General features: G+C 46.5%; 1 protein-coding gene and 1 long non-coding RNA gene across 22 annotated transcripts in view; one reads left to right on the top strand and one right to left on the bottom strand.

Annotated features, from left to right (window-relative positions):
- The window catches only part of KIAA1217 (sickle tail protein homolog), a 733,798-nt gene extending 710,635 nt beyond the window's left edge, over positions 1-23,163 (top strand). For 10 of the 21 annotated variants that reach the window (XM_038529783.1, XM_038529780.1, XM_038529777.1 and 7 more), the window contains 12 exons: positions 302-432; positions 980-1,127; positions 3,269-3,716; positions 6,181-6,364; positions 9,843-10,006; positions 10,728-10,892; positions 13,992-14,111; positions 17,733-17,768; positions 17,912-17,989; positions 18,102-19,709; positions 20,250-20,372; positions 21,086-23,163. In XM_038529783.1, the coding sequence (XP_038385711.1) occupies positions 302-432; positions 980-1,127; positions 3,269-3,716; positions 6,181-6,364; positions 9,843-10,006; positions 10,728-10,892; positions 13,992-14,111; positions 17,733-17,768; positions 17,912-17,989; positions 18,102-19,709; positions 20,250-20,372; positions 21,086-21,586 (3,706 nt within the window). In that variant the 3' untranslated portion in view covers positions 21,587-23,163. Of the gene's footprint in view, positions 1-301; positions 433-979; positions 1,128-3,268; positions 3,717-6,180; positions 6,365-9,842; positions 10,007-10,727; positions 10,893-13,991; positions 14,112-17,732; positions 17,769-17,911; positions 17,990-18,101; positions 19,710-20,249; positions 20,584-21,085 lie in introns of those variants that run through there. The other 11 variants (XM_038529781.1, XM_038529776.1, XM_038529775.1 and 8 more) reach the window with 10 other exon arrangements.
- Positions 23,164-23,380: 217 nt separating this feature from the next.
- Positions 23,381-26,276, bottom strand: LOC119876037. Its single transcript, XR_005354925.1, has 3 exons — positions 26,192-26,276; positions 25,460-25,507; positions 23,381-25,326 (listed from the first exon to the last, which is right to left on the bottom strand). It is a non-coding gene; the product is annotated as an uncharacterized LOC119876037 (long non-coding RNA).
- Between the last annotated feature and the right edge of the window lie 277 nt (positions 26,277-26,553).

Here is a 26,553-nt window from a genome sequence, read left to right as displayed (position 1 = left end):
TGTCCCCTCTGTCACATCACACAGCGTGCACACCCTTCATTGGCATCAGGATCCCCCACTGAAAATAAGGGATGGGTCCTTTGTCAGCCAGCTGCCATCTTCCCTCTGGCCAACCTGGGCGTCCCCATGAGCATGTCCTGGGAAGATCTTCCTTGCACCCTCCTTACACCTCAGCAGAATATTTAAGGCAAACCAAGCTACTCTGGTGGGGAGGCTTGGACGAACCCTTTGCTCCTGCAGCTTTAGGAGGACCTCGGTGTTCACTCCCATCCTCTGGTCTCCCCCCACCCCCACCCCACAGTGAGCTGGAAGACTTTGTTGAAGATTTAAAGAAGGACTCTACATCAGCTGGCCGCGTGGTCACTCTAAAAGACGTGGAAGATGGGGCTTTCCTCCTGCGACAAGTGGGAGAAGCTGTGGCTTCCCTGAAAGGTGAGCCTCCTCCTGGAAGGGAGAAGTCAGAAGCAAGTCTTCGGGGGATGGGGTGTAAAAATCTGCCCAGTAGTGAAGGATTCGTTCATTCATGCACACAGAGGTATTCATGAAACACCTACGTTTGCCGGGCCCTGTTCTAGGCACTTGGGCTGTACCACTGAACAAAATAGGCAAATGTCCCTGTCTTCTTGGAGATTATATTTCAGCGGGTGCTGTAAGATTGAGGACTCGGTAATACGAGTGATAGTTTCTCTCTGCTGGGCTCTTGCAGTGTGGGCACTTGTGCCAAATTCATTTAAAATGATGCTAAGGGACAGTTGCCTTTATCCCAAGTATACAGACAGGAAATGAGGCGCAGAGGACCTCTGTCCTTGCCCAAGGTCACTTGGAACCCGGTGTCCGACCAGCATCTGCTTCCTGAAGATGTGTGCGGGGTGCTCCAGCCGATAAGCCCCACGCTCCTACCCCTAGTCCAGCATGCACGCCGGATAGGGGCTTGTTCCATTTTTTCTCCTACAACTCACCATCTGCTCTTGGCCTGCAGGAGAATTTCCAACCCTACAAAACAAGATGCGAGCCATCTTACGCATAGAAGTAGAGGCCGTGCGGTTTCTGAAGGAGGAGCCCCACCGGCTGGACAGTCTACTGCAGAGAGTGCGGAGCATGACCGACACCCTGACCATGTTGCGGAGGTAACCGGGCCTCTCCAGGGGTGGGGGAAGGTCATGAAGAGAGGCAGCAGCTCCCTCCCACCCCCAGAATTCTATTGCAACATGAATGAAGAACCGATTCTTCAGCACAGGCTCGCTGCTGCGTTTGGCACATCCTACAGTGTAACATTAGCAAACACAGTAAACATTTAAAAAAATCATTTGGTTCTTTTCAGTAGCATTTTAAAGTTGAAGAATGGATCAAAATATTTTACTAGCCTCCTTCACTTCAGGAACACAGATGCCTTCTGTGCGTGGTGCTGCCTCAGAGAGAGGGAGGGCAGGAGGCAGGAGAGATTTACAACTGGAAGTTGCCTTCATGACGGTGACTAGTGATGGTGGAAGAGAGGGCACAGTAGCATGAGAGAGAATGGGTTGGACAGGTCCTTGGGGATTCTTGGAGATTGAAGGAATGGGGTGGGTAAAAGAAACAGATGGGATGCCTGCGTGGCTCAGTGGTTGAGCATCTGCCTTCGGCTTAGGCCGTGATCCCAGGGTCCCAGGATCGAGTCCCACCTTGTTCTCTCCAAGAAGAGCCTGCTTCTCCCTCTGTCTGTGTCTGCCTCTCTCTCTGTATCTCTCATGAAGAAATAAATAAAATCTTGTTAAAAAAAAAAAAAAACAGAAACGGAAGTGAGTAGTACAAGAGAGTCCCCGAATACAATGTCTTTTTTCAAATAAAAAAGGAGAGAAAGTTTTAATAAGAAAAATAAGGGACTGATTAAGGATTATAGGTCAGGTTCGACATTGTCTGATATATAAATATCTTGATCATAGCAACAACCCCCAAGGAAAGCCTTAGAAGAGATTCTTATCTCCCGTCCTTGTCCTCACCATTATTATATGCTTTCTCTTTTTTTAAGATTTGATTTATTTATTTATTTATTTATTTAGAGCATAAGCAAGGGAAGCAAGAGAGGGAGGAAGCAGGCTCCCACTGAGCAGGGAGCCCAATGCAGGGCTTGATCCCAGGACCCTGGGATATGACCTGAGCCAAAGGCAGATACTCAACCACTGAGGCACCCAGGCGCCCCTCATTATTACATTCTATAGAAAAATATCTGAGGATCAAAAAGGTAAAGTTCCCAATACCGTCTAGCTAGACCTTGCAGAACCAATGAGATTCAAGCACAGGGCTGTCTGACCCCAAAGCCATGTCCTTGCCACTGCATTCATGGGTGGAAATAGACAAAGAGCATCAGATGACCCCAAAAGGCAAAGGAGGATGAGGACTAGCCTAGCTGTTGGGTTTGAGGTCACTGTCGACCTGGCAGAATGGCTCGGTGGAGTCCAGGTAGAGAAGCCTGACCACACGAGGCTGAGCAACGTGAAGAGCAAGCAGGAGGAATTAAATACAGGTGACGCTTGAACAGCCCAGGTTTGAACTGCACGGGTCCACTTAGATCAAGATTTCTTTTGAGAAATACAGGACAGTACTGTCAATGTATTTTCTCTCCCTTGAGATTTTCTTACATTTTCTTTTCTCTAGCTTACTTTGTTGTAAGAATACAGTTATAACGTACAAAATGTATGTTAATCAACTGCTTGTGATATAGGTAAGGCTTCTGGTCAACAGTAGGCCATTAGTTGTTAAGTTTTGTAGGGAGACAGAAGTTACACATGGATTTTCGACTGTAGAGGGTCGGGACCCCGAACCCACACGGTGTTCAAGGGTCAGCTGTATGAACTGCCCTCCCCAGGGGCTTGGCGGTGAAAGGAGGAGAGCATGGAGGGCTTAGGAAGCTCTGGGGGTTGGAACTGAGCATCTCTGGGGGCTTCCAGCCAGGACCCGGTGCAGGAGTTGTTGTTAGAAGCATGTGTTCCCTGTGGAACTGGGCAGGACAGCATGGTGCCAGTGGGAAAGGAGAGACAGGCCATCTCATGAGGGAGAAACAGAGAAAGCAGCTACCAGAGACAGCCAGGAAGCACTTGGAGGACATTAGGAAGTTGCTATGGAAACCCTCAACCCTGGAGAGCTGCTACTCTCGATTTTACAATGTCTTAATTTTGCAATAACAACTTGCCTGGCTTTGGTACGACACAGCATTCAGGCTAATGCCATCAGAATAGAATGCAAGCTACCTATTTTAAGAGTTAATACTGCTGTGTATGGTTTCTCCCAGACATGTCACCGATGGGCTCTTGAAAGGGACAGATGCAGCCCAGGCTGCTCAGTATGTCGCTATGGAGAAGGCCACGGCCGCGGAAGTCCTGAAGAACCAGGAGGAGGCTCCCCATAGCCCAGGCCAGCACCCCCACGCTGCAGGGGTGCCCGGCGACATGAAGTCAGAAGTGGTGCCCTTGACCGTCCACCATGCACAGAGCTCCCCCGTGGTCATCCAGCCCTCCCAGCTGTCTGCCGCCCTGCTCAACCCCGCCCAGCACCTGCCTGCAGGGACTGGTCCTCACCTAGCCGGCCCTCCAGCCGCCACGCAGGAAGGGACCTCAGCCCTGCCATCGACCCAGGCTCCTCAGTCCCCGCAGACGCCCATGAATGGCTCCACCATGCAGAGCTTGTTCATCGAGGAAATCCACAGCGTGAGTGCCAAGAACAGAGCGGTGTCTATTGAGGTAGGGTCCCACTTCCATTTTTCACCCCATAAAGGAATAACACCTGGTCCCTTCCCTTGGAGAATTTCCAGCCTGGTTGTCAGATGTACTTCTTATATATATGTATGTATAAAAGGTAGATTTTTTTTTGTATATATATATATATATATATATATATATATATATATCTCAAAGATAGATTTTAGCACTATAAATAGGTTTCAACATCCAGATTAAGAGAAAGGTCACTGGATTTCAAGAACGATGAAACACCCCAACCTGGCGGAAGGGGAGGCCCTGGTGTGCCTTGGAGTGTTTACCAGCTGACTCTCTGGGGGGAAACGCCCTGATTTGTAGAATTTGTCAATTTTGAGTTACAACAGGGTATCAGTGAGCATGTAATTGGGGAGAAATGAGTCAGCTCTCCTGAGCCAGTGCGTGCGGGCTCACACTTAACCACTGGTGGGTGCAGGCCTACGGAGGGCTTGCCACTGGGCTCGAAAAATCAGTAGAATCTGGGTAAGCAGAGCAGGGTGTTGAGGGCATGCTGCGGCAGAGGAATGTTGGAGCAAAGGGAGCCACAAGGAAACCTGTTTAAGGGGAACAAGACAGAAGAGATGAGGCCGGCAAAACAGGCTGGAACCAGATTTGGGGGAGCTTGTAAACCAGTCTGAGATATATCTCAGGGTCATGGTCTGGGCATCCCCAAAATGCTGCATCTTGGGCCAGCGACTAAAAAATAGCATCTTCAGAAAATTACTCTGAAACAAGATACATAATTGATTAAGATGATGGGTCTGGAATTAAGGGTGCTGGATAGGAAGTCATTAGCATGATCTTAGGGAGGCAGAGGCAGTCAAAATGCAAAGAGAAGATGAGGCCGTAAAGTCACAGAACAGATAACATGCCACATTTTTACAGATTCTTTTTATCAAGAGATCATTGCTTCTTCCTTTCTCTTGCCCTGTGCATCCTCCACCCATGACCCCAGACCCTGGTCCTCACCATCCTGCCTCTCTCTCTCGCATCAGCAGTAGATAATTCAGATCTCGAGAAAAAAACAAACCTCTTCAAACTGCCAAGGCCACAGTCACGGCAACTGGGCCTCCGAACACTAGGTAGCTCCTGTCTGCCCCAAAGTCAGTAGCTGTGCCCCTAATCCAAGCCAACCACTTACAAAAAGTGAGTCATGGGAGGGGCAGTGTGTGATCACCTGATGGTGATTCCATCCTTTCATGCCCAGCGGGGACAGGGGTGCAACCCGAAAATACATTTCCTCCTGAGAACGTGTCCGTGTGGAAATGCTGTCAGTAGGAGGACTCCTTTATTCAACAAATATCTTTTGAGAACCTGCCAGGCGTAGTGATCATTGTTATGTGTGTGGTTTAAGTTTCCACTTATGAGTCATCTCTAAAAATGCCCCGATCAGCAGTAAGGAGGCCTGAGCCTTTCTGCCCACTCCTCTGCTGAAGAATGAGGTGAGCTTCCTTCGCAACAGGTGTCTGAGCCCCATCGTGCACCAAGTCCTACAGGCTCTGGGGCAGGCAGTGAACAGAGGCGACAAAGTCTGTGCTTTCAAGAAACCTATCTGCTTGTAGGGAGAGATCGAGAACCAGTGTATCCCAGATGATAATAAATGCTAGGAAGGAAAAATAAAGTGGAGGGGCGGGGAGGTTGGTAAGGATGGTGATGGTAGGAGGTTCTCGTTTCCATAGCATGAATCTCAAGCAAATCTCTCATCTCACTGGGCTCCAGTGTCTCCTGTGTAAAATGTGTTGATAAAATGATCTCTGTCTTTTTCAATTCTTACCTTGTGGGATTTTAGTAATCTTGGCGCTAATTTCCCCTTTGCCCATCTGGAAGGTTTCCTGAACCATCCCAAAATCATAGAAAAATGTTCTCTTAAAAAATGTGCAGGTGTTTAGAAATGCATTTCATGCATTTCTCCCTGTTGTAGGACTTGATGGAACTTAGAGGTAATCTAAATAACCCCCACTGTATACGTAAGAATATTCAACCCAGAGGCCCTATAGCAATTCTTAGACAGGCATGGAATGGAGGTGTGGGTGTCTTTGTTCCTGGTGTTTTGGGTTTTGTTCCTGTCTGTTTGCACATCTCCTCTATGATGAAAACTTGGTTTAGAGAACAGAAACCTGGTTATGGGATGCATACTTTGGAAAGCATATCCCTGTGTCTTTTTTATTACCATTGGGAAAGTAGCAATAAATGCTCAATAATCATTTAATGAACGAATTTGGGTTTCTGAACTTGCTTCTGTGCGAATGAATGTCAGTCACTTGGGCTTAAGTGACAGAGAGCCCAGGAGCAGGTTTATCTGATTGCACAAATGTCTCTCAGCATGGACACCAGAGCATGATTTTATCAACAGTTTACCTGCGTTACACCTCCCCCTACACCAACATGAAATCTCTAATTAGCTTTCCCTGTGGTTTCTAAACTTTCTTCACTTGTGATTTTCCTTCAGAAAGCAGAAAGGAAATGGGAAGAGAAAAGGCAAAATCTGGACCACTATAACGGGAAAGAATTTGAGAAGCTGCTAGAAGAAGCTCAGGCCAATATCATGAAGTCAATTCCAAACCTGGAGATGCCACCAGCCTCCGGCCTGCAATCAAAGGGTGATGCTCCAGGAGACAAGCTAGAACTTTCAGGTGAGGTGCTCACCGAGCCGGGTGGCCTTGGCTGCCTTCGGGTCAGTGTTGGGCTGCCCACTTATGCATGAACTGGCCAACAGGCCCAGTCTCTCACTTCTCAAGGATTTTATAAAATTATAAACTTGGAAGACCAAATCCTCAAGTATGACTGGATTCTCACTACCTCTTTTTAATCAAAACCATAGCAGGGAAACTGTGTTCTAGACTAGGATACTAGAATAGTGCCCAGTAAAGAAAAATATAGATTCCCGGCTCCCACATTTCCTATGAATTTATGACACTTCACAGCACCAGCTGGGAGAATAAGAGGGCTGCATTTAAAGTAAGAGCTTTTCATATGCTGCAGGAAGAAAATGTCAGCCTTTATGAGCTCCCAAGGGGATATTAGATCATAAGGCGAAATTACATTTTTTAAATCAAAATTATTAGATTGTATATTGAACCAACTAAACTATGGAAGTTAAGCATCAGTGTGTCACTAACAACATAAAATTACTGTCGGAAAACCCAGCCTACTAAATCTCCAACCAACGAGCCACATGCCTTATATACTCTGATTTCGAGTTGTGTACAGAGCCACGATTATACCTGCAGCCCAGTGTCTCAGGGCCACATTCCATGATGCCTCGTCCAGGAGCTAAAATTAATTTGAACAGGAATCGCCATCCTGATTGCATGTCCGGGAACATGAAAGTAGATACATTTTAGAACCACTGAAGCCCTGTCGGTTTTCCTTTCCCAAAGCTGCTCTAAAATTCCACCCACTGAAACTCTTTCCATCAGCCTGTGCTAAGTTTTTCACCCCCTTTTCCCACCTGCCAGCTGTGTAGGCCAGCTTAGGTACCCTGGAGGGGTCAGACAGCATGTGCCCGCAAAGGAAGGGGTCTGGGAGGGGTGATGGCTCTGCTCTCACCCAGACAGCTTTTCTCCCAAAGTTCCCATGAGGAACTTCTCCTGGGTAAGGACCTCGTTCCGTTTCTATCTGACCTAAATTGGCTTTCCCCATTATTAATTTTGTCAGGTAGTGCCTGCATGTTTTATAATCACAAATAAATGATTAAAAATAGTTAAAATTAGAACTGTCCCTTCTCATGATTATACAGCAAAAATAATCACACTACATTCTGTTAACTTACCACATTTGGGCTTTTCATTCCTTCAGATTAAAAAAGTTTGCATGAAGTATTTTTAAAATATTAGTCCCCAAAGTATTTTTCACTCGTTAAAATGTTATCATTCTATCTTATTTTTTTAAGTACACTCTACACCCAACATGGGGCTTAAACTCATGGCCCTGAGATCAAGAGTCCATGCTCCACCACCTGAGCCAGCCAGACTACCTTGCTTTTTGTTTTTTTAACACATGGCCTGATTTCTTGTCAGAAAGAGTCCACTAATGTACAGGCTGCCAGAAATGCATAAGGGTACAGTCCGTTACCTGCAAATGTTGGTTTCTATCATTTTTACTTGTTTGTCGTGGATGTTATTGCTTTTATGTATTTGTGTGTACTAATGAGGTAAAATCCTATGCTGAGGGTTTTAAAAAAAACTTTTTGTATTTCCCTTTGTGTGATCTACTTAGATAATGGGGTGGACCGCTAGCTTCTAAACATCTATGGAAAAGTTAGGGATCGCAGCCTCATTCCATGTTAAAGAAAAATCATTCACAGAGCTATGTGTTCAAAAGAGCAGGGAAGACTTGATTCAGGACGGCACTGGGGGAGAGAAATTGAACTCAACTCTGAACGCAGCATATCAAGGGTAGGAAGATTCTTGCCAAGGGCTTGGATGTCCACGGGTGGGGAATGAAGAACCAGATCAGATGTCAAGAATGGGAGGATTCTTACTAAACTGATTTAGCAGAATTCTTTGTGAAAACTGGGCTGAAGTGACCAAGGGCAAAGCCCAGTGGAGAAGAGGGCTCAGAGGAGCCTCACCAAAGCTGATCAGAGAGGCATTCTTTGTCCTTATACAGGAGAGGAGACCTGGGCTCCCCCTAGGGTCCATCAGCCTGTGCCAGTCCCTTGAGGGACACCCAAAGCTGCTGAGGCCATCCCTGGCCAGGCTGCTGCTGGCTTAGGATCCAGCCAGGTGTCCCCGTGCTTTTCAGGCCTTGGAACCCAGTACCCTCACGCATGAGACTAGCATCACCCACTACACACAACTGTGGGCATTTCACCCTGATGATTTACCCACATCCTTATTACAATCTTATGGAAACCTCTCAAACAACTCTGACTACATGAATCAGAAGAGACGAATACATCCAGGGAGGGCAGGCCTCATTCCTAGGGAGAGCTGGGGCAAAGCCGGGTTGGGAGTTCCGACCCTGAATTTCTGGCTTCCCTGCTTTAGGGAACCCTTGGGTTGAGTGCTGGTAAAAGGCAGGGGTAAGGGGTATTAGTAATGGCGGGAATGGGGCTGACTGGTTTTTTAATTTTATTTTATTTAAATTCAGTTTGCCAACATATAGTATAACACCCAATGCTCATCTCCTCATGTGTGGGGCTGACTGTTTAAATTTTATTAAGTGCTTTTGCGGGGACATTTTTCTGGAGAAAGCTAAGCAGATATCTGCATTTTCTAACCTGTGGTGTCAATCCTAATTTATACCTGTGCGTTTCCGTGTTTACTGCCTCCTTTCATCAGCAAAGAACCCTTTCCAGCCCCATAGCTGTAGCCAAAACTACATTCTCTTCCTGATTTTGTTTTCTGTTTCATGTGCCTCCCATTTTCCTTCTGGCCCCTCAGTGACCGGATTCCATCCTGACATCCCCTGCATGAACACTTCCTGCTCACTCTGTCTTTCAGCCTTCAGAGATGGAGGCTTTTGAGGCCATGCAAGGTGTTCTAGATTTGTCTTTCGTTCTTTTTTTAAGATTTTATTTATTTATTTTGGGGATACAGAGATAGGGAGCAGGGGGAGAAGAAGAGGGAGAGGGACAAGCAGACTGCTTGCTGAGCATAGAGCCCAGCCTACAGCTCAATCCCATGATCCTGAGATCATGACCTGAGCTGAAACCAAGAGTTGCCGCTTAACTGACTGAGCCAACCTGGCAACCTTGGATTTGTCTTTGGGCCCCAATATTCCATCTCCCCAAGTAATATCCAGATTTTTTGTTTAGTAATGATACCTCATACTTGCATTGCATTTACAACAAGCCAGTGAGCACTGTTCCAAATGCTTCGTGTATTTTAAGTTATTTCATCCTCACAGCCCCCCAGTAGAGAAGATTACCATAATGGGCACATTTAACAGATGAGAAAACTGAGGCAGAGAGAAGTCAGAAGGTCCTTGTTCAGGACCTTTCTGAGATTTCAAGTGAGTCAGGCTTTTAGGGTCTATACCTTTAATCATCAAACTGTGGAGAGACTAGAAAATGTTAAAGTCAGATTACATCAAGTTTATAGAAATACACTGTTCTGGATGTTATCTTGCAAAGAGATTATTTTTAAATGACACACTGTTTTCCAGAAGACTCTCCAAATTCAGAACAAGACTTGGACAAGCTGGGGGGTAAGTCCCCACCTCCTCCTCCCCCGCCCCCTCGGCGGAGCTACCTGCCAGGATCAGGGCTCACCACCACGAGGTCCGGCGATGTGGTCTACACCAGCAGGAAGGAGAACATCACCGCTAAGGTCTGACGGGTTAAGCACTGGTAAACTGGTCTCTGGGTTCAAATGATACCCTTAGACAAGCTTCTCTCTATTCTCCTTTGGAACACAAAAAGTAGTAAGGCAGAGAAGGAGAGAATTGACTACGCTAAATCACAGGAAGGCCCCACAGATGGGAAAATCTCAGCCAGTGTTATTGGACTAGACTCAGCACCACGAGCTTTATCCTTACTTGACTTTTAGCTGCGACAATGTAAAATGCAAATCGTGAGCTACTTCCCCCAGCAAGGCGCCGCAAGATTGAAAATGGGCGTAGAAGCAGAAGCAAAAGCAAGGCCATCTTAAAAAGCTAAGTGAGATTCTCTCACAGAGTTGTGAGAGTCTGTACAGAAAGCTGTTCAATGAGCTTTAGCTTCCACTTAACTTGGCAAGTTTTGTTGTTTGTGCTAAATGTATGATACAATCGCCAAGGAGATGTAGTATGGGCAGGCCTTTCTCAAAGGCACCAAATGTTGAGTAGTTAGAATTTTATTAAAGGTCTTCAGTCCATTCATCAAAATGGCAGCTTGTACAAACAAAAACCCAAACTAAATGCAAGGGGATATTACAGTCTTTGAACTCGATTCAAAGAGATAGGAGATCAGTGTACCAGCCAGTAAGGGAACCTGTGTTCTTGTGATCTGGCCCTCTTTTTGCCAGCACCTTGAGGTGTTAAGCCAAAATCTGTGATTCGAATCTTCCACAGGCAAGCAGTGATGATGCTGGACCAAGCCCCCAGGCTAGAGCCACCAAATGTCCAACAGAGGAACCTGCTTCTGCCTGGACCCCATCCCCACCACCAGTCGCTACCTCCTCCTCAAAGGATGAGGAGGAAGAAGAGGAAGGGGACAAAATAATGGCAGAACTCCAGGTACGTGCATGAGATGACCGACTATGGCTCCCTGCCTTCCTATCTTGGACTTTCTGGCTGTGTCTCATGGATTCATTAGCTAGAGAGGGCTGGCAAGGAGCCTTTGGACATAGGCCCCGACAACTACATCTTCTGGCTTCCACTTTTCCAAGATGGCTCTGAACTAGGCTGTCAGGGTACTTCATGACATGTGTAAGGAATGATCATTTCCCCAAACAGCTCAGGACATTTATACAGAAAGTCAACTGCAAGTGTTCCTAGCTCTGCCTGAGAGGATTTACTCTCCTTGCTTTTAGTCTGAAGAGTTGACTTCCTTTCAAAAGTGGTAAAGACAGGGATCAGAAATACCAGCCATTGTCTTGTCTTCCTAAGGATTGATTAAGGCCCACTTCAGCTAGAGTCCCATCCTTTGGTTTTAGTACTTAGAATGGTTGCCCTTAGGTCTTCTGTCCTCCATACCAGGCTCCCATTCCGTGTCAGCATCATCTTTTCAAATATCCTGAAAAGCTGAAGGATTCTATATCTCATTGTCTTTGGCCTGGTCAAGAAATGATACTTTATTTTCAGTTTGGGATTTTTGTTTTTTAACCAATTGGCACAGTCCGTTCATAAGATTAAGGATGGCAAGCTTTGAGCCAAACTCAAAGCTTATCCCGCATTCGAGCCATGGCTGTGAATCTACCCTGTATGTACGTGCTATGAAATTTTCTAACCAAAGACATATGCACAATTCCCAAACCGAAGTCTGTTTGGAGAATATTCCATTTAGAGCCATACTTCTTGTAGAATTTTTTTTGCCCTTTGGATGGTCAGATGGTCCAACCAAACTACGTAGGACTCCAAAACCTGTTGCCTGGTCACCAGTGTACTAACAGTTTTGTGCAGGCCCCACGGATCTGCATTCTCCATGTGGAATGAGAGAACTTTCAAACCATGTCATTTCTACCACTACAGCTGTTCTACTTTGCTTTCCTGGGTAATAACTGCCAAAATTGGGCCATTTGGACTTACGGGGCTGCTGGTTTGATTTGTCACCATGGGTGAGCCCTTCTGAGCCTCACTAAAACTCCCAGACTGGCCTGGGACATCCCCTCCATCAATCAGCTTGCCGGCAGGTTTTTAGAATGGTTAGAGGATGTCATCCACAGATTTACAAGGTTAGTGACATGTTGATAGCATTGAGGTGTCTGTCACTCAGTGATCCAGTGAGGACCCTCTAGCTAATGATACTGACATGACAAGGTTGCTTGTTGCTTGGGGGATTGGTGCTTGTCTGAGGATGTGTAGGCAGGCTCGGGACCACTTGCTGTGGCATCTGCCCCAAGCATGGTGTGAATTGGCCATGGCCCAGTTTGGTTCACATGGGTGACAAAGCACTAGATGATTTTAAACCTGTACAAGTGAACCTTACTAGTGAACAGTCACTAGTAATCCAAGAAGCAGAGACTTTTAAGCTCATGAATAATCCTGCACTAACCCCCCAGACAGAAGTCATTGATTTGTTCCAGCCACTTAGAGCTCATTGCTTGAGAACATTTGTCAAGCCTAAATATCACTGATGCTTTCTTTGACTGGAAGTTTTCCAAGGCTGGAGTATTTGGCTCCTTGTTGTATTATTGGTGGTTAGAGAATACTGATGAATGAAGTGCTCTCAGCCTAACTTAGCCAAAGCCAGGCAGCCCTCCTGCTGGGGTAGGGACCTAAGCTCCTGCCTCAGAAAGGCAGCCACGGGCTCTGGACTTAGATGCCCCTGAGGCAGGGCAAGGAGCAGGTGCAGCCCCGTAAATATACGTGTGGAACAGCTTTCATGCTCCAGGTTACCGGGCATCAGAAGAAGCCACCAGCTCCGAAGCCCAGGGTCTGACAGCCCCATGGAGATGGCAAGTGGCCTTAGTGGGAGCTCCAGGGCCAGCGAGGCCTGGGGGGTTTTGGGGACTGCAAGCGGGAGCCAGTGCTGCAGGAACTCAGGGAGCCGGCCGAGGATCAGGAGAGCAGGCCAGGGAAGGTCCCAAGCATCGGCTCTATTTATATTTTAGGATCAGTACTGAGATTGTCAACATGGCACGGGCATGGGTCATTCTTTCTGTCCACAGAGTTATTTCCGAAGTACCGTGTTTGACATTAAGAAAATAGGAGGCAATTATCTGGGATTTTTTTTTTTTCACTTAAATAACTGGTCTTTAATCCTGGCTGCATATTTGAGTTGTTTGAGGGGAGTTTAAAAAAAAAAGGCCTCCTAATGAATTCTGAATTAATTATTCTCTGGGTGACACCTGCATAACAAAATTAATTTTTAACTAGGTGACAGACAGGCAGTGGAGTTGAGAACCACTGATGTCAAGAAGCCTGGCTGCTGGGGTCTTCATCTTTCATGTCCCCATCTGCCCCAGAGACTCAGACTGTGCTGTCTGCCCTCTGAGTGGCCTCCATCACCCAGTGCTCACGTGAGCCGATGTGGGCTCCTCGAACCAAAATTGACAGTTTTCAGGGACAGGGCTAGAGGCTTGGGCTGCGCTGAGGCCATGCAGAATCCTCTGGATACAAAGAGCATCACTTTATTCTAAATGCACTTCCGAACACCCCCAAGCAGGGTGGTACCTGTTACTCCTGCAGATGGTAATTGATAAGGATTACTTTTGCTAGAAGATTTAAGGGTTGGCAATATCTTGTGCCCTTTTATCTATGACCTCAAGAAAGCTGGTTAAAAAAAAAAAAAAAGCAAACAAGAAAATGTTGCTTCTTGTTTTAATTCATTTATATAGTCCACTTTTTTTTTTAAAGATCAAAGCAAGAAGCCCTACTAAGTACAAATCAGATTCACCTTGTACTGAAAGGAAGGGTGTTCTTTTCAAGGCTTCTGTCCGTTAATCATGCCGGGGCACAGACGCTAAACAAGCTTTGCCCCTGGCTCAGCACTCAGCTTTGGTGACCCGAGGCCGAATGCAGAGCCCACTTTTTCCAGGCTCTGCCTCCCTGGCCCGGGTGCCCCTGCGTGCAGGGCTGGGCTGAGGTCTCCATGCCTCCAGACCACCTGCCTACTCCCTCCATCCTCCTTGCTGCACGTGGATCCCCGTTAACCTCAGTATTTTAATCCCTTAGGCATTCCAGAAGTGTTCCTTTATGGATGTAAATTCAAACAGTCATGCCGAGCAGTCCCGGGCTGACAGTCACGTTAAAGACACTAGGCCGGGGGCCACAGTCCCACCCAAGGAGAAGAAGGTAACGTGGCGGTGACACATCTGCCACATGGTCCAACAGTCCTTCTTTCCTTGCTCTGACACTAACACTACTCCTGCTTTTGTCCTTCTGTGCCCTCTCTTTTCCTCTCTTGCCTTTTTTTTTTTAAACTAATGGAGATACCGCCTGAGGTTTAATCAGAGATTATTCAGTGACCTCTGGGTCCCTCTGCACACCACCAACAGTCTATGGCAGAATTTTAGGCATTATCTTCCCAAATTGTAGAGTATACACCTTGCCAGATTTTTCTAGAACTCTAGGAAAAAAAAATAGAAACAGCAATCGAGTATGTAGCACTTTTCCTAATTTTTAACACGTCTTCCAGATCCAACCCACCTCCATTAGAAGTAGCAGCAAGCATTAGATTCTAGGAAGAAAACACATGGTGTCGCTGAATGCCCGCCACCATCCACAGGTATATCCTCATTGAAACGTACACATATGTATTTGCGCACGTGTTCGAGAATGCCAGATAGAATTTTTGTTAAGTACTACAAATTCTCAAGCTATGCCTTGCGAGACAGTAAGTCCAGTATAGGTTTAGTGCTAATACACACAATGTGTCATCCTAATGGCTTCAAGACCGATGTCCAGGCTCTGGAACAAAATTCACTGTTATTAGATAAGTGCTTGACCGGGAGGACCTTAGCCTGAATGTTTGAATGTCACCTTTTTAAGTCTGACCTAGAGCCTTTATGATTTTTGCATAAAGAGCCATCTGATCTGAATGAAGCCTCTGACTAAATTTCAGGATTGACAGCTTATCATGACCAACTCAAGTCCTAGCATCTTTCACCAGGAATGTCTATTTCAGAAATTGAAGATACTAGTGTCCCCCAAATAAAACCAAACAGATCAGCCACAGTGTAGCCTAATAGCTATACCAGGTGGGTACCTCAGTCCCTGTGTAAGAAAGCTCAGTGAGGGAGATAGAGGATCACAAGTCAGAGGGCCATTCTAACATGATTATGTTCAAGAGACGCAGTCCTGAGGCTTCTAGCTTCCAGCTGTGAGGCCCCAAGCAAGGAAGCTGACCTCCTTCCTACCTGCCTCACAGCCATCGCAAAGCCTCCTGCAAACCACATCTGCCACAAAACTGACATATACAACTGTCACAGGGTGGGGCAGGGTGGCCGGAGGGGGGGGGGGGCGGTTGTCTGTGCACCAGCAGGGGTTTTGAGATTATTATTGATTAATTTTTCTCATGAAAATCTGTTAATTTGAATTGACCCCATGGCATCATATTGGAAATATATTGCCCTTTCAGTCTGTGGGATTGCCCTGCATCGCCTTATGAAAACCAATTCATGAGACGCCCAGGCATATCCTGAGTCACGGGGCATAGCTGGGCCAATGTGACTGTTTCTGTCTAAAACACTGACTGAGCCCCGGAAACTTCTTGAAAATCTCTCTAGAGACAATCACTGTGTCGTGGAAATTTGCTAATTGGCTAAAAAGTTACATTAGGTTCCTTGCCTTGTGATTTGAAAGCCATGTCCTTCCGATCTCATTCATCTCAATCAAGAGTCCATCAGATAATAAGTAGGTCTGTGTAGTAAGAGCCTTGTAGGGACTTAAGTGCTCATTTCAGTTAATTGTACTCGGTAGACTGGCCTATTTTGTAATAACCATGAGACTTGTCCCCAAATTTTTATCATTATTAACCTCTCCCTGGTCTATTCATCTACTCTTCTACAAGTCAAATATTTCCTTAAAGTTTTCTCCTACCATCATGAGGTGCTAGCCTAGTACTTCACTTGTATGGGATTTTCCTATAACTATGTCTCTGATTTCGGTTTATTGCCCATATGCATTTTGAGCCTGCTACAAGTTGTCTGAACAATCCAAATCTCAGGGCCTATGAACAGATATTAAGAGGTTTGATTACCTTTTGTGCAGACTCTTGACCATCTGAGGTTATATATAAGATACCATTGTGAGGTTACATGACATTTGTGACCAAGCTGCGCTGGATAAAGTTCATGTACTTGCTTCAATACACTCGTTCTTTTTTCTAGCCCAGTGACAAAACTGACAGGTCATGTGAAACTTACCCTTGACATCTTTATCTTAGTGGTTTTCATCGGAGTCTTCCTGCTACAACATCTGTTTTAACATATGTATGTCTCTGGGTGACATTTGAAGTACTTAACAATGGGTAAAGCTGGGGCCATGAGCAATCAGAACAGATGTCAGCCCTGACCCCAGGCCATGGGCCAGCAGAGAACATCAGCTGCATAGGTGTCATACATGTCAATTCCTCGTCCGATTCATGGGTAAATTCTCACTCCAGTCCTACCATGGTACACTAACTCCATGTTTGGAGTTGAAATCTTAGGTCAAAATCTCACTTATTCTTCTTAAAACCTTTTACTGGATGTGTTTGTTGTTTAATAATCCAAGTTTAAAATCCCACATTAGACATTATGTTGTTCAACCACACCAGCTGAATCGTTGCACACTTTTGGAGGCTTTATTGGGATGAAGTCAATCTATACAGGAGGTGTTCAGTGGTGGATGCACCTTGTAGCCTGTATGATGTTTCCTTGTGATTAATACTGACTTTGTTGTTTGTGTGTTATTCCTTGAATGTATATGGACGCTCTTTCCGTTTGTAACAGGGCGGTGGGATTGCTCTGGGTTGACTTGGGCGGGGCCTGGTTATTGTGCTTTGTTGTCATTGCTTTAACCAGACAACCTTCTTGGGATTGTGTCTCATCCTGCTGTAACCACCTCCTCCTCTCAGGCTTCGGCAGCAAGAAAAGAGGGCAGTGGTGCCTTGGGAGCCACAAGGCACAGCTGTTGTTAGTGTCATGGCAGGGCCCGAGGAAAGTGGTAGACACGTGCCGGGAAAGGCCACGCTTCTTGGTGAAGCACTATCCATATCTGGTCCTCACGGCTGGGTTCTCAGGTCCTGAATCTTGGTGAGAGCCTCAGAAATCTACCTTCACTCCATGTCAGAGGATATAGAGACTACAGGCCGAATGACAATGTCACGGCCACCATTTTAGTCTCAAATGTCTGCTCTGGAAATGTTTAGATGATATTTGGGCAACATTTTCATTCTGCATTTGGATTTGATCGCCTTGGGTCTGATTAGTTCGAAGGCTATTGTGACACCTGACTTGGCGAGTCCAAGCATAAACCGCAAGTACCTTTCCAATCTGTCGTTTGCCCAGGAACAAATAATGGGTTTTGTCATCTCCAGATACCACACCCAACAAATGCAGAGTCCTTATAGGACAATTTCCATAAAAGAAGCAGAGATAGTACTGAACTAACTAGCTGGAAGGGACGTGAAACCTCTCCTGGTCTAGTGCCTCGGTGTCTAAGCAAGAAAACTGAGGCCCAGAAAAGTGAAGTAACACAGTTCACTGGCAGGTCTGGATTAGAATCACAACCTTCTGCCTGCTGGGATACTGTACTTTCTACAGCGCCACACCACTCTTCCCGTTTTAGATTCCGCTGAGCTCACAATCAGAGGTTGGAAAGAGAACGCGTTGATATAGAATCGGTCCCCTTATTCTCTTAACTGCTCCCTCACAAAGTCTGAAATCCTTACAATCCTTTGCTAATTGAGATTTTCATCTTGTGCAAACACAGGGCATTTTTGGAAGTTGGAGAACAAAGCAACCCAAGGTAAACAGAGCTCTATAGGCTTTGGACTGGTGTGTAACAAATGTGCTTGGCCCGCATGGTTTGGAAGTGTAATTAAAGGAGTTATAGGCCACTTTGGGGGGATGTGGTTTTGTGGAGTAACGTGTCCTACACTGTTCTACCAGAATTTGGGATTTTTCCATGAAGATGTACGGAAATCTGATGTTGAATATGAAAATGGCCCCCAAATGGAATCCCGAAAGGTGAGTTTAGCAGATTTCTGTTCCAACTGATACCACGCAGATTAATTACCTTCTCTGGCAGATCCATTTCTGATTAACGTGTGTGGTTTCCCTCCTCCACTGTCCTTCTCAGGTCACCGCAGGGGCTCTAGCACCTCTTGACCGCCCTAAGTGGGAAATAGCAATGGGGAATAGTCTTTCCGATGCATCAAGAACATCAGAGTATAAAACAGACATCCAAAAGAAGGAACATTCCCTATCCAACAAGAGTTTATTTAGAGACAGTAGAAACTATTCCCAGAAAAACGTGTCTAGGGTCAATTCTGGCCACCCTGGCACTAGTCTGTCGGAGGTCGAAATACACAAAGGACCTAAGAGCTCAGGACCGCAGTACCCTGTATCCGACACTGAGCATCAGAAGATGAATTATGGAAAGACAAAGGAGATGAGTCTAGAAGGAGCAGAAAATACGGATGCGTGTGACCTTCCTTCTCCCACTAGGTCAACCGAATGGAGCCCGTGTGACGTCAAAACTCAAGATCAAGAGGTGCCCATGACAGAGCTGGGCCAGGTTGTGCTGAGACCCAGGGGGGCGCGGCCCGGGAACGCGAACCCCGGAGAGGACGGGGAGTCGGCCCCAGGTTCCCCCACTGAAGACAACGCGACCCCCGACAACATTGCCTTCATGATCACCAAGACCGCTGTCCAGGTTCTCTCCAGCGGGGAGGTCCGAGACATAGTGAGCAAAAAGGGGGAAGACGTGCAGACGGTTAATATAGACGCCAAGAAGGAGACAACTGGCCAACAGGAGGGAGCTGAAAACGAGGAGCCAGTCGTGTGCCTGGACAAGAAGCCAGTTATCATCATTTTTGACGAACCCATGGACATCCGGTCTGCGTATAAGAGACTTTCGACCATATTCGAGGAATGTGATGAGGAACTAGAGAGAATGATGACGGAGGACAAGATAGAGGAGGAGGAGGAGGAGGAGGAGGAGAGCGGAGACCCTGCGGTCCAGCACAGCGCGCCGGGGACGGTCCCCGAGGCGGTGGCGGCCGGCAGCCCGGGGCCCGCGCGGCCCGCTGACCGTGACCTGCAGCCGCGCTGCCCGGCGGCCGAGGCTGACACGTCGGGGGGACAGGAGCTGGACAGGAGGGAGCAGGGCAAGTGCAGCCAGGCGGATTCTCCCGGGGCAGAGAGCAAGGCTGACGGGCCAGACGACCAGTTTGAAAGCCACAAGAAGAAGTTCAAGTTCAAGTTCCCTAAAAAGCAACTGGCGGCTCTCACTCAGGCCATTCGCACGGGAACCAAGACAGGGAAGAAGACCTTGCAGGTCGTGGTCTACGAGGAGGAGGAGGAGGACGGCGCTTTGAAGCAGCACAAGGAAGCCAAGAGATTCGAAATCACTCGGTCCCAACCCGAAGACACCGCCAAGAGTGTGCTTAGGAGACCAGAGCCACCCGGTCCGGAGGGCTCCACTCTGATTTCCAGAACTGATGAAATTAGAAAAAATACCTACAGGACGCTGGACAGCCTGGAGCAGACCATCAAGCAGCTTGAAAACACAATCAGCGAAATGAGTCCAAAAGCCCTAGTTGATACTTCGTGCTGTGCCAACAGAGATTCTTTCGCAAGCTCACCCCACATGGCCCCAGAGGCCTCTCCCCGCTCCCTGCTAGTTCTGGATGAAGCGCCCACTGCCCCAGAGCCCCCCTCGTCCGTACCTTCAACTTCACGTAAGGTATCTTGGTCTGATGGAAAATGAAACGACCCAGCTGCTTTCTTACATCTGCCATAATCACCGTTAGCAACAGGTGTCTTGTGATTTACTTGCTTCCTTTCAGGTGGCTCATTGTGTTTTGTTTTTTGTTTTGTTGGGTTTTTGTTTTTTTGTCTGTTCGCCACGATCCCTCTCTCTCACACTTTCTCCCTCACCTTCAAAACAACAACTAGGTGTCTAACAGCTAATCGATTCTCTTTTTACCTCTGTTGCTGATTGGTGTTGGGTCAACGCAAGGACGCTGGGTCAGTCATTTGCTGTTGAAATGATTGCTCTGATACTCACATTAAAATTCGTTTGATCAGTAGTGGAGCAGTTTATTCTGTTTGATTCTTCCAATTAACCCCAGTGGTGTCTCCTGATGTCCGTCTCCTAGATCTGTCCTGCATGTAGGGCTGTGGCTTCTCACGTTGACCTTCTCTGCACACAGTGGGAGGGCCCCGGTGATAACCCACTCATGTGCTTCTCCTTCTTTTCCCCTCCCGCTGCTCCTTCCCCCAGGGCTCCACTGGGACCCCGCAGACCAGCAGGATGCCAGTGCCCATGGGCTCCAAGAACAGACCCGGAAGCCTGGACAAGCCCGGCAAGCAGTCCAAACTGCAGGATCCCCGCCAATATCGTCAGGTAGTTTTACCTTAAACCCAATTTTGGATGGACACTATTGCGGTTAAGAAGCAAGTCACTGACTTAGTTTATACCAAATACTGTGTTTTCTTTGTAAGATACGATTTACATAGACACCCTGGATCTGGGGCATGAAGAAAGTCTAAACACCTTTGTTAAACTTTTCACCACGCTTCTGCATGCTTGCAATAAAACATCTTTTACTTTGTGACTCCCAAGTTTAACTGTTAACACCAGGTGCCAGGCCCATTGGCTTTTCTTTGGTGAATGTAGTGGTTCATCAGAACGCCTTGGGAAACCGAGACAGACCCGTCCTTGAGCCGCCCTGAAAGTCACCAGTACTAACGTGTAGGCTGCCCGCATTGCATTCGAAGTACATTAACTGTCTACCACGACGCCCCAGCCCCACCCCAGTAACCCCCCAGACGCATGGCCCACCCAGCACCCGGGAACGGTAGTGGGTTGACGTGCCTCTTCTCACCAACACTGTTCTTCCTTCTTTCCTGTTCTGCACATCCTCCACTCTGTCCTCTGGGGCTGTCTACCAGGTCCAGTACAGCACAACAGGACTTAGCTCAGGCCTTGAACTGGTTTGGTTTGGTGTGGTTTGGTTTCTTTTATTTAATATTCTCAGAAGGGCTGTGTTGCCAGAGCCCGTGGATTGATCGTGTTACCAGCTTTCTGACAAACTCTCCTGCCATCTTTATTTACAGGCTAATGGAAGTGCTAAGAAAGCTGGTGGGGACTGTAAGCCTGCTTTCCCCTCCTTACCTGCTTCTAAGATTCCAGCCCTTTCTCCCAGCTCTGGGAAAAGCAGTTCTCTGCCCTCTTCTAGTGGTGACAGCTCTAACTTGCCTATTCCATCTGCTACTAAACCACCGGTTACTTCTAATCCTCTCAGCCCCCAAACAGGACGATCTGCTCCCTCTGCCTCCCTCATCCCCTCTGTCTCTAATGGCTCCTTAAAGTTTCAGAGCCCCACTCATGCAGGTAAAGGCCACCATCTCTCATTCTCACTGCAGACTCAAAACGGCCGAGCAGCCCCTCCCTCCTCCTCCTCCTCCTCCTCCCCGCCCTCCCCCGCCTCCCCCACTTCACTGAATCAAGGTGCCAAGAGCATCAGGACCATCCATACTCCTGGCCTCACCAGCTACAAGGCACAGAATGGAAGTTCAAGCAAAGCCACCCCATCCACAGCAAAGGAGACCTCTTAAAGGCCAAATCCTGTTAGGCACAAGTGGGAGTTACCTTTAAAAAAAAATTTTTTTTTTTAAACAGTCTTCAACAACTGTTTTCACAAGAGAATGTAACATATTGCTGTACTGTTTGAGGCTTAATGCTAAGTATGTGCTAAATACTGGATGAGTAGATTTCAGTAAAGCTCGTTTGGTTTTGTTTTTTTGTTTTTGTTTTTGTTTTTACTTTGTTGCTGTTGTAATTACCTAGTGTTTACTGTCTATATTCAATACCTGTTACATGAAGTAAGCATGTGTTACAAAAAGAGTGGCTGGCAGGAGAGAAGGGTGTGTGTGAGATGGGTGGGGGGGAATGTATTCAGCATGTAAAACATGTATGATTCCAGAATTTTAGTATGTTTTGTACAAAAATATTTTTCATTACGGAGACTAGACGTGAACAGAGAAATACACAAGTGTGACTATACAAATTGTAAAACAGATACTATAATATTTCCTTTTATTTTAGTGTTATTTAGCTTTATTACAGATTTCTATTTTTGTCAAAACTTCATGATTCCTTTCGAGATCCTTTTTGCCAAAAACATTTTGATACTATAGCATTGTACATTTGAAAGTAGTGTGCTAGACCATAAGCCAGTGAACTTCTACACAAGCCAACCCAGAGGCACGTGTAGAAGGCAGTTTATCAAACCTATTGCACTGCCATGAAAATTATGTATAATAATTTGCAGCCCAAAGCAAGCTAGCTTTTTCTTTGCTTTTCTTCTTTTCTTTCTCTTTGTTCCTTTTCTTTTTTTTTTTTTTTTTTTTTTTTTTTTTTTTCTTAGACATATTGGGATTCTCTAAGTTGTTTTCTTTGCAGTATCAAACCCCTTCCTTTGTTTTCGGAGACTGGTAACCCATACTCTTACATTGTGAATTTTAACATGTACACTTCTATATGGTTCTGTAAACTGATAAACTTTTGTACATATATAAATAGACATAAAAAATACTGTATGTGACAGCACAGAGTAGTTTTCCCACACCAAAGTTAATTTTTATGCATGCTTTAAAACTATATCTTGGGATGGGCAGAAATGGGGGCTACCCCGTACATTTTTAAAAAGCAACAAGTTTGCACAGCTAGAGTGTTTTTGTAAATAAATGTATTTGTATAACACAGTCATGTAATATACAGAACTATAAGCAGAGAATTTGCAAATCTAAATAAAGGGCTGCATGCTTATTATTTTTTGTACCTTGTCACTCGAACTACTTCCTAGTCAAAGGACAAACGTAACAACTATTACCGAGTTAAAGGGTTTGGGTTTTGAGGAGGTTATAAGTAACATGTAACCGAACACGAACTGGTTTTCGGAAAGCTCTGCTTTTCCTCTTCGTGATGAGTTTCTGATTAATTCATTGCAAGTGTGGTGCCTTCTGATATAACCTGCTGACTCTCTTCTCTGTGGCTTCCCCAAGGTTTGGTTCCCAGAAAGCAAACCTGGGTACAGAGTTTCCACCCTCATTGACCGGAGGGCTCATATTACTTTTTCTTTTTTAATTTCCAGTAGAAGTAAAGTAGAAATAAAACATCTTTGTCACTATGATTCTTTTTGAGTTCTCAATTTTAACAAATGTTGGTGTAGAGGGCCATATGCGAGCTACCATTACACTGTACGTCTTCACTTGAAAAACAGGAAGAACACTTAGTGAAAATAACACCAAGATTATGAATCACAAACAAGAACAATCTCAGGAAACTACTACTTATTTATTTATTTTTTGCCTCCAAAATATTTAATTTGGTTTGATATAAAGGGCAGATCATTAGTAGTTTAGTACCTGGTTGTTAGAACACGGTCGTAAGCTTCAAGTGTACGGAGCTGGCGTGCTTTCATCAGAAATAGTATATTCTATCTCTACTCATATTGATTGTAATCTCAGGTTTCAGGGAGGGCTCAGGAAAATCGTCACCTTAGAGCTTTTAGGTATAAAATGTTCCAACACCTCAATCGTGTCCCATAACAACTCAACAACTACACTAGGTTAAGATACATAGAGTAGCCAGCTGACTTGTGCCAGTTTATTTGCTCCTCTGTATGGACAAACTGAGATTTCTTTATAAGCAGCTAACCACAGATGATGGCTCCCGTCCTCAGTTTACCTTCAGACTTCCCAGGGTGCTGGCAAGGATATACAGGTGATGGTCACTTGCTGCTGATGTCATGAAGGATAGGGCATGTCCCCCAGGTGATGAAAAACTCAACACAGCTCCCAGGCATAACCCTGAGACCCAGCAAAGTGCCACCCACCTCCTCAGGACATTGGAGGGAAACTGAGTCCAGGTGTGCATGGGCTTCCTCTGACATGCTTCACAAAGACACCTTGGTTCCTTTTAACAGCTAAAGTGGGCTGCCTCTCCCCAGCCCCTCTACTTCTCCAAAAAACAAAAAACAAAAAACAAAACAAAAAAAATCCTGACACAGATTGCATTCAATAAAGGTTAGGATTGTTGTCCTTATCCCCGCTACACAGATAACTGGACACTGCTCCTGCTCTTAAAATGCTTCCATTTAGTTGTGGAGGGCGTGGCAGAAACATGGGCAGGCGGAGAAGTGAGACCACCCTGAGTCCAGAGGAGAGGCCATTCGCCGAGGTGATGGCATTTGGCCCTCCTTGCTACAATACGGAACTTTTCAAAGAGGCTGCTTTTCTTTCAATGCTACTTGTGACTGCGACTCTTTCCAAGGTAAAACAAAAGATTTATACGGTCTTGGAACAAAGCCAATGTCCTAGAATCTTGGCTCCAGAAGAGTGGTCCTTTTGCAAGGTTGCATTTTCAGGATTGGGAGAGGGTATACCCAAATCACCCCACCCAGACTCCTCATATGGTGGGCGGACTTGATGCCCATCCCTGAGGAGCTGGGTACCAGGGGCAAGACCGAGGAAGAAAAGCAGACACATCCACTGGGCTCCCAGAGCAGCTGTGGCCATGCCTGTCTCCCGGACTGCTTCCCGAGTGCCCCAGCCTGTAATTCAAGCTTCTTCCCCTCTCCGTGGCTCTGAAAACGCAAAAGTGTTTGAGAGCAACCAAGAAGCTTTTCTGGAGGGATTGGAGGAATATAGAGTGCTTCAGACAAAAATTCAAAAGGTAATTTTGCAGAAAGCAACCAGGTGACATTGCTGGGGAGACACACCATGGGGCCCAGGCAATTGTGCACTTTGACGTGTGCTTCTGAGAAGCTAACGTCCAAAAGAAACTGACCGTGCAAGCACTTTTGAGGAGGGAACCTCATCTGTCAGGGCTCGTGGCCATCTAGCTTGAAACAAGAGCACATTCTGATGACCTGGAGGTCAGAAGGTCAAGTTATGCTCGACACACTCGATGAGAAGGCAGAGGAGCTTGCAGTGCATGCCTACACTGACACAGAATGCTTAATTTGTTTAATTATCTAGTATTGATGGAGAAGTCCTTGACCCTTGTGTCTGTGAACACATCCCCAGTAACTGTCCTCTGTTGCCTGTTATGAGCCACGTATGTGCTAAAGTGTTCTGCACGTATCACCTTTTAATCATCACAAAACCTTGGGAAAAAATCACTGTCCTTATCCCTTCCCCATCTGTAGAAAACACAGGCTGAGTAAGATCTTGAGACAAAGTGCTAGATGTGTGTCTGGGATGAGGCTGAGGCATAGGCGCTGATTCGTTCTGCTTGGGACGGGAGTTCCACTGGTTGTCTCCGAAAGGACTTGGCGGGCAGCTTTTGAATCCTGGACCAAAGGAAAGAGCATATAAAAACAAAACAAAAACAAAAACCCACCTCGTGCATTTAGGGATTATTACAAATTTTGGCTGCCTCGCTTAGGGGGTTAATATTCTCATCCAGCGTCACTGGGTCCTTACCTGGGATCACCGACACCTTCCCTAAGCAAGTGAACCAGGCACCAGGAGCTGCAGAAAAATGAATCCGCCTGCCAGGAAGGCCACGCCCACTTCAAAGCCCCGCCCCTTGCCCCGCCTACTCCGAGCTGGCCACGCCTCTCCCTGCTCCTCCATCCTCAGTCCTCAGCCTGGTTGCTAGAGCACCTTCTCCATTCTTGGGGGTAAACGGCTCCCAAGGGCCCCTCCAAGGCATATCTAGTTCTGCTTCCCGACACCTCCCAGGCACAGGACTTGTGGGTGGGCAGTTGCACCCCTCAGAGAGAGTCTGAAATGGGAGGACGGGGGTCTAGTCTTATCAGATCCCATGCTCCCCTTTAAATTACAAATGCTGTGTAGGAAAATTCTTGTGGATACATCCTACCTACTCACGCAGTTTCAAATACTAAGCAAAACACAATCCTACGCCCCACCGGTTGTGGGACGAAGCCCAATGAGCCGGCACCAATGAGCAGAACACAGCGACAAATGCATTTGCTTCATTTGGAGGCTCAAGCCCCATGAACACTGTTTGCTGATGGGACTTTTTCCCAAAGCGTGAACGATTCTGTTTGAAGCTTCAAGCAAAGCAAGTGCTCCCTAGTTTTACACCTTCCTGGAAAATATCTGGCCTATTTTAAGAATGCCAAAAAGCTTGTTTGCAAAGCAGAATTGGTCTGCAGGTGCAGGTGATTGTAAATAGGTGTTTTCACTCACATGAATGTTCGATGGGAGACCACCAGGTCCTGCTGGAGTGGCCAGCTCCTGGCAGCTCCACTGCGGGACCCTGGCAGCCCCGGGCCGCACCCACACCATGCCAGTTTTGCCTCATCATTGTGACAGCATCAAAGGTCTCCACAAATACGCACACTTGCCTCTAAAGGGCGGGACTGCCGTGGCTGAGAACCGCTGGTGTGGAATAAGGAACACACACTTCATTGTTGAAAATGTCGGGCGAACCCCAGGGGCCTGAGGATGCAGCAGTGAAGATCCAGCCTCCTGAGGCCTTCTCCACGAGATGGGAATGTAGGGAGACACACGCAAAGCTCAGGTCCCCTTGAATCCCCTGGCATTTCTGG

The sequence above is a fragment of the Canis lupus genome, chromosome 2 (genome assembly GCF_011100685.1).
Source record: "Canis lupus familiaris isolate Mischka breed German Shepherd chromosome 2, alternate assembly UU_Cfam_GSD_1.0, whole genome shotgun sequence".
Taxonomy (NCBI): Eukaryota; Metazoa; Chordata; class Mammalia; order Carnivora; family Canidae; genus Canis; species Canis lupus.
Note: the sequence above shows the minus strand (reverse complement) of the source record. Positions and strands in the feature narration are given on the sequence as shown.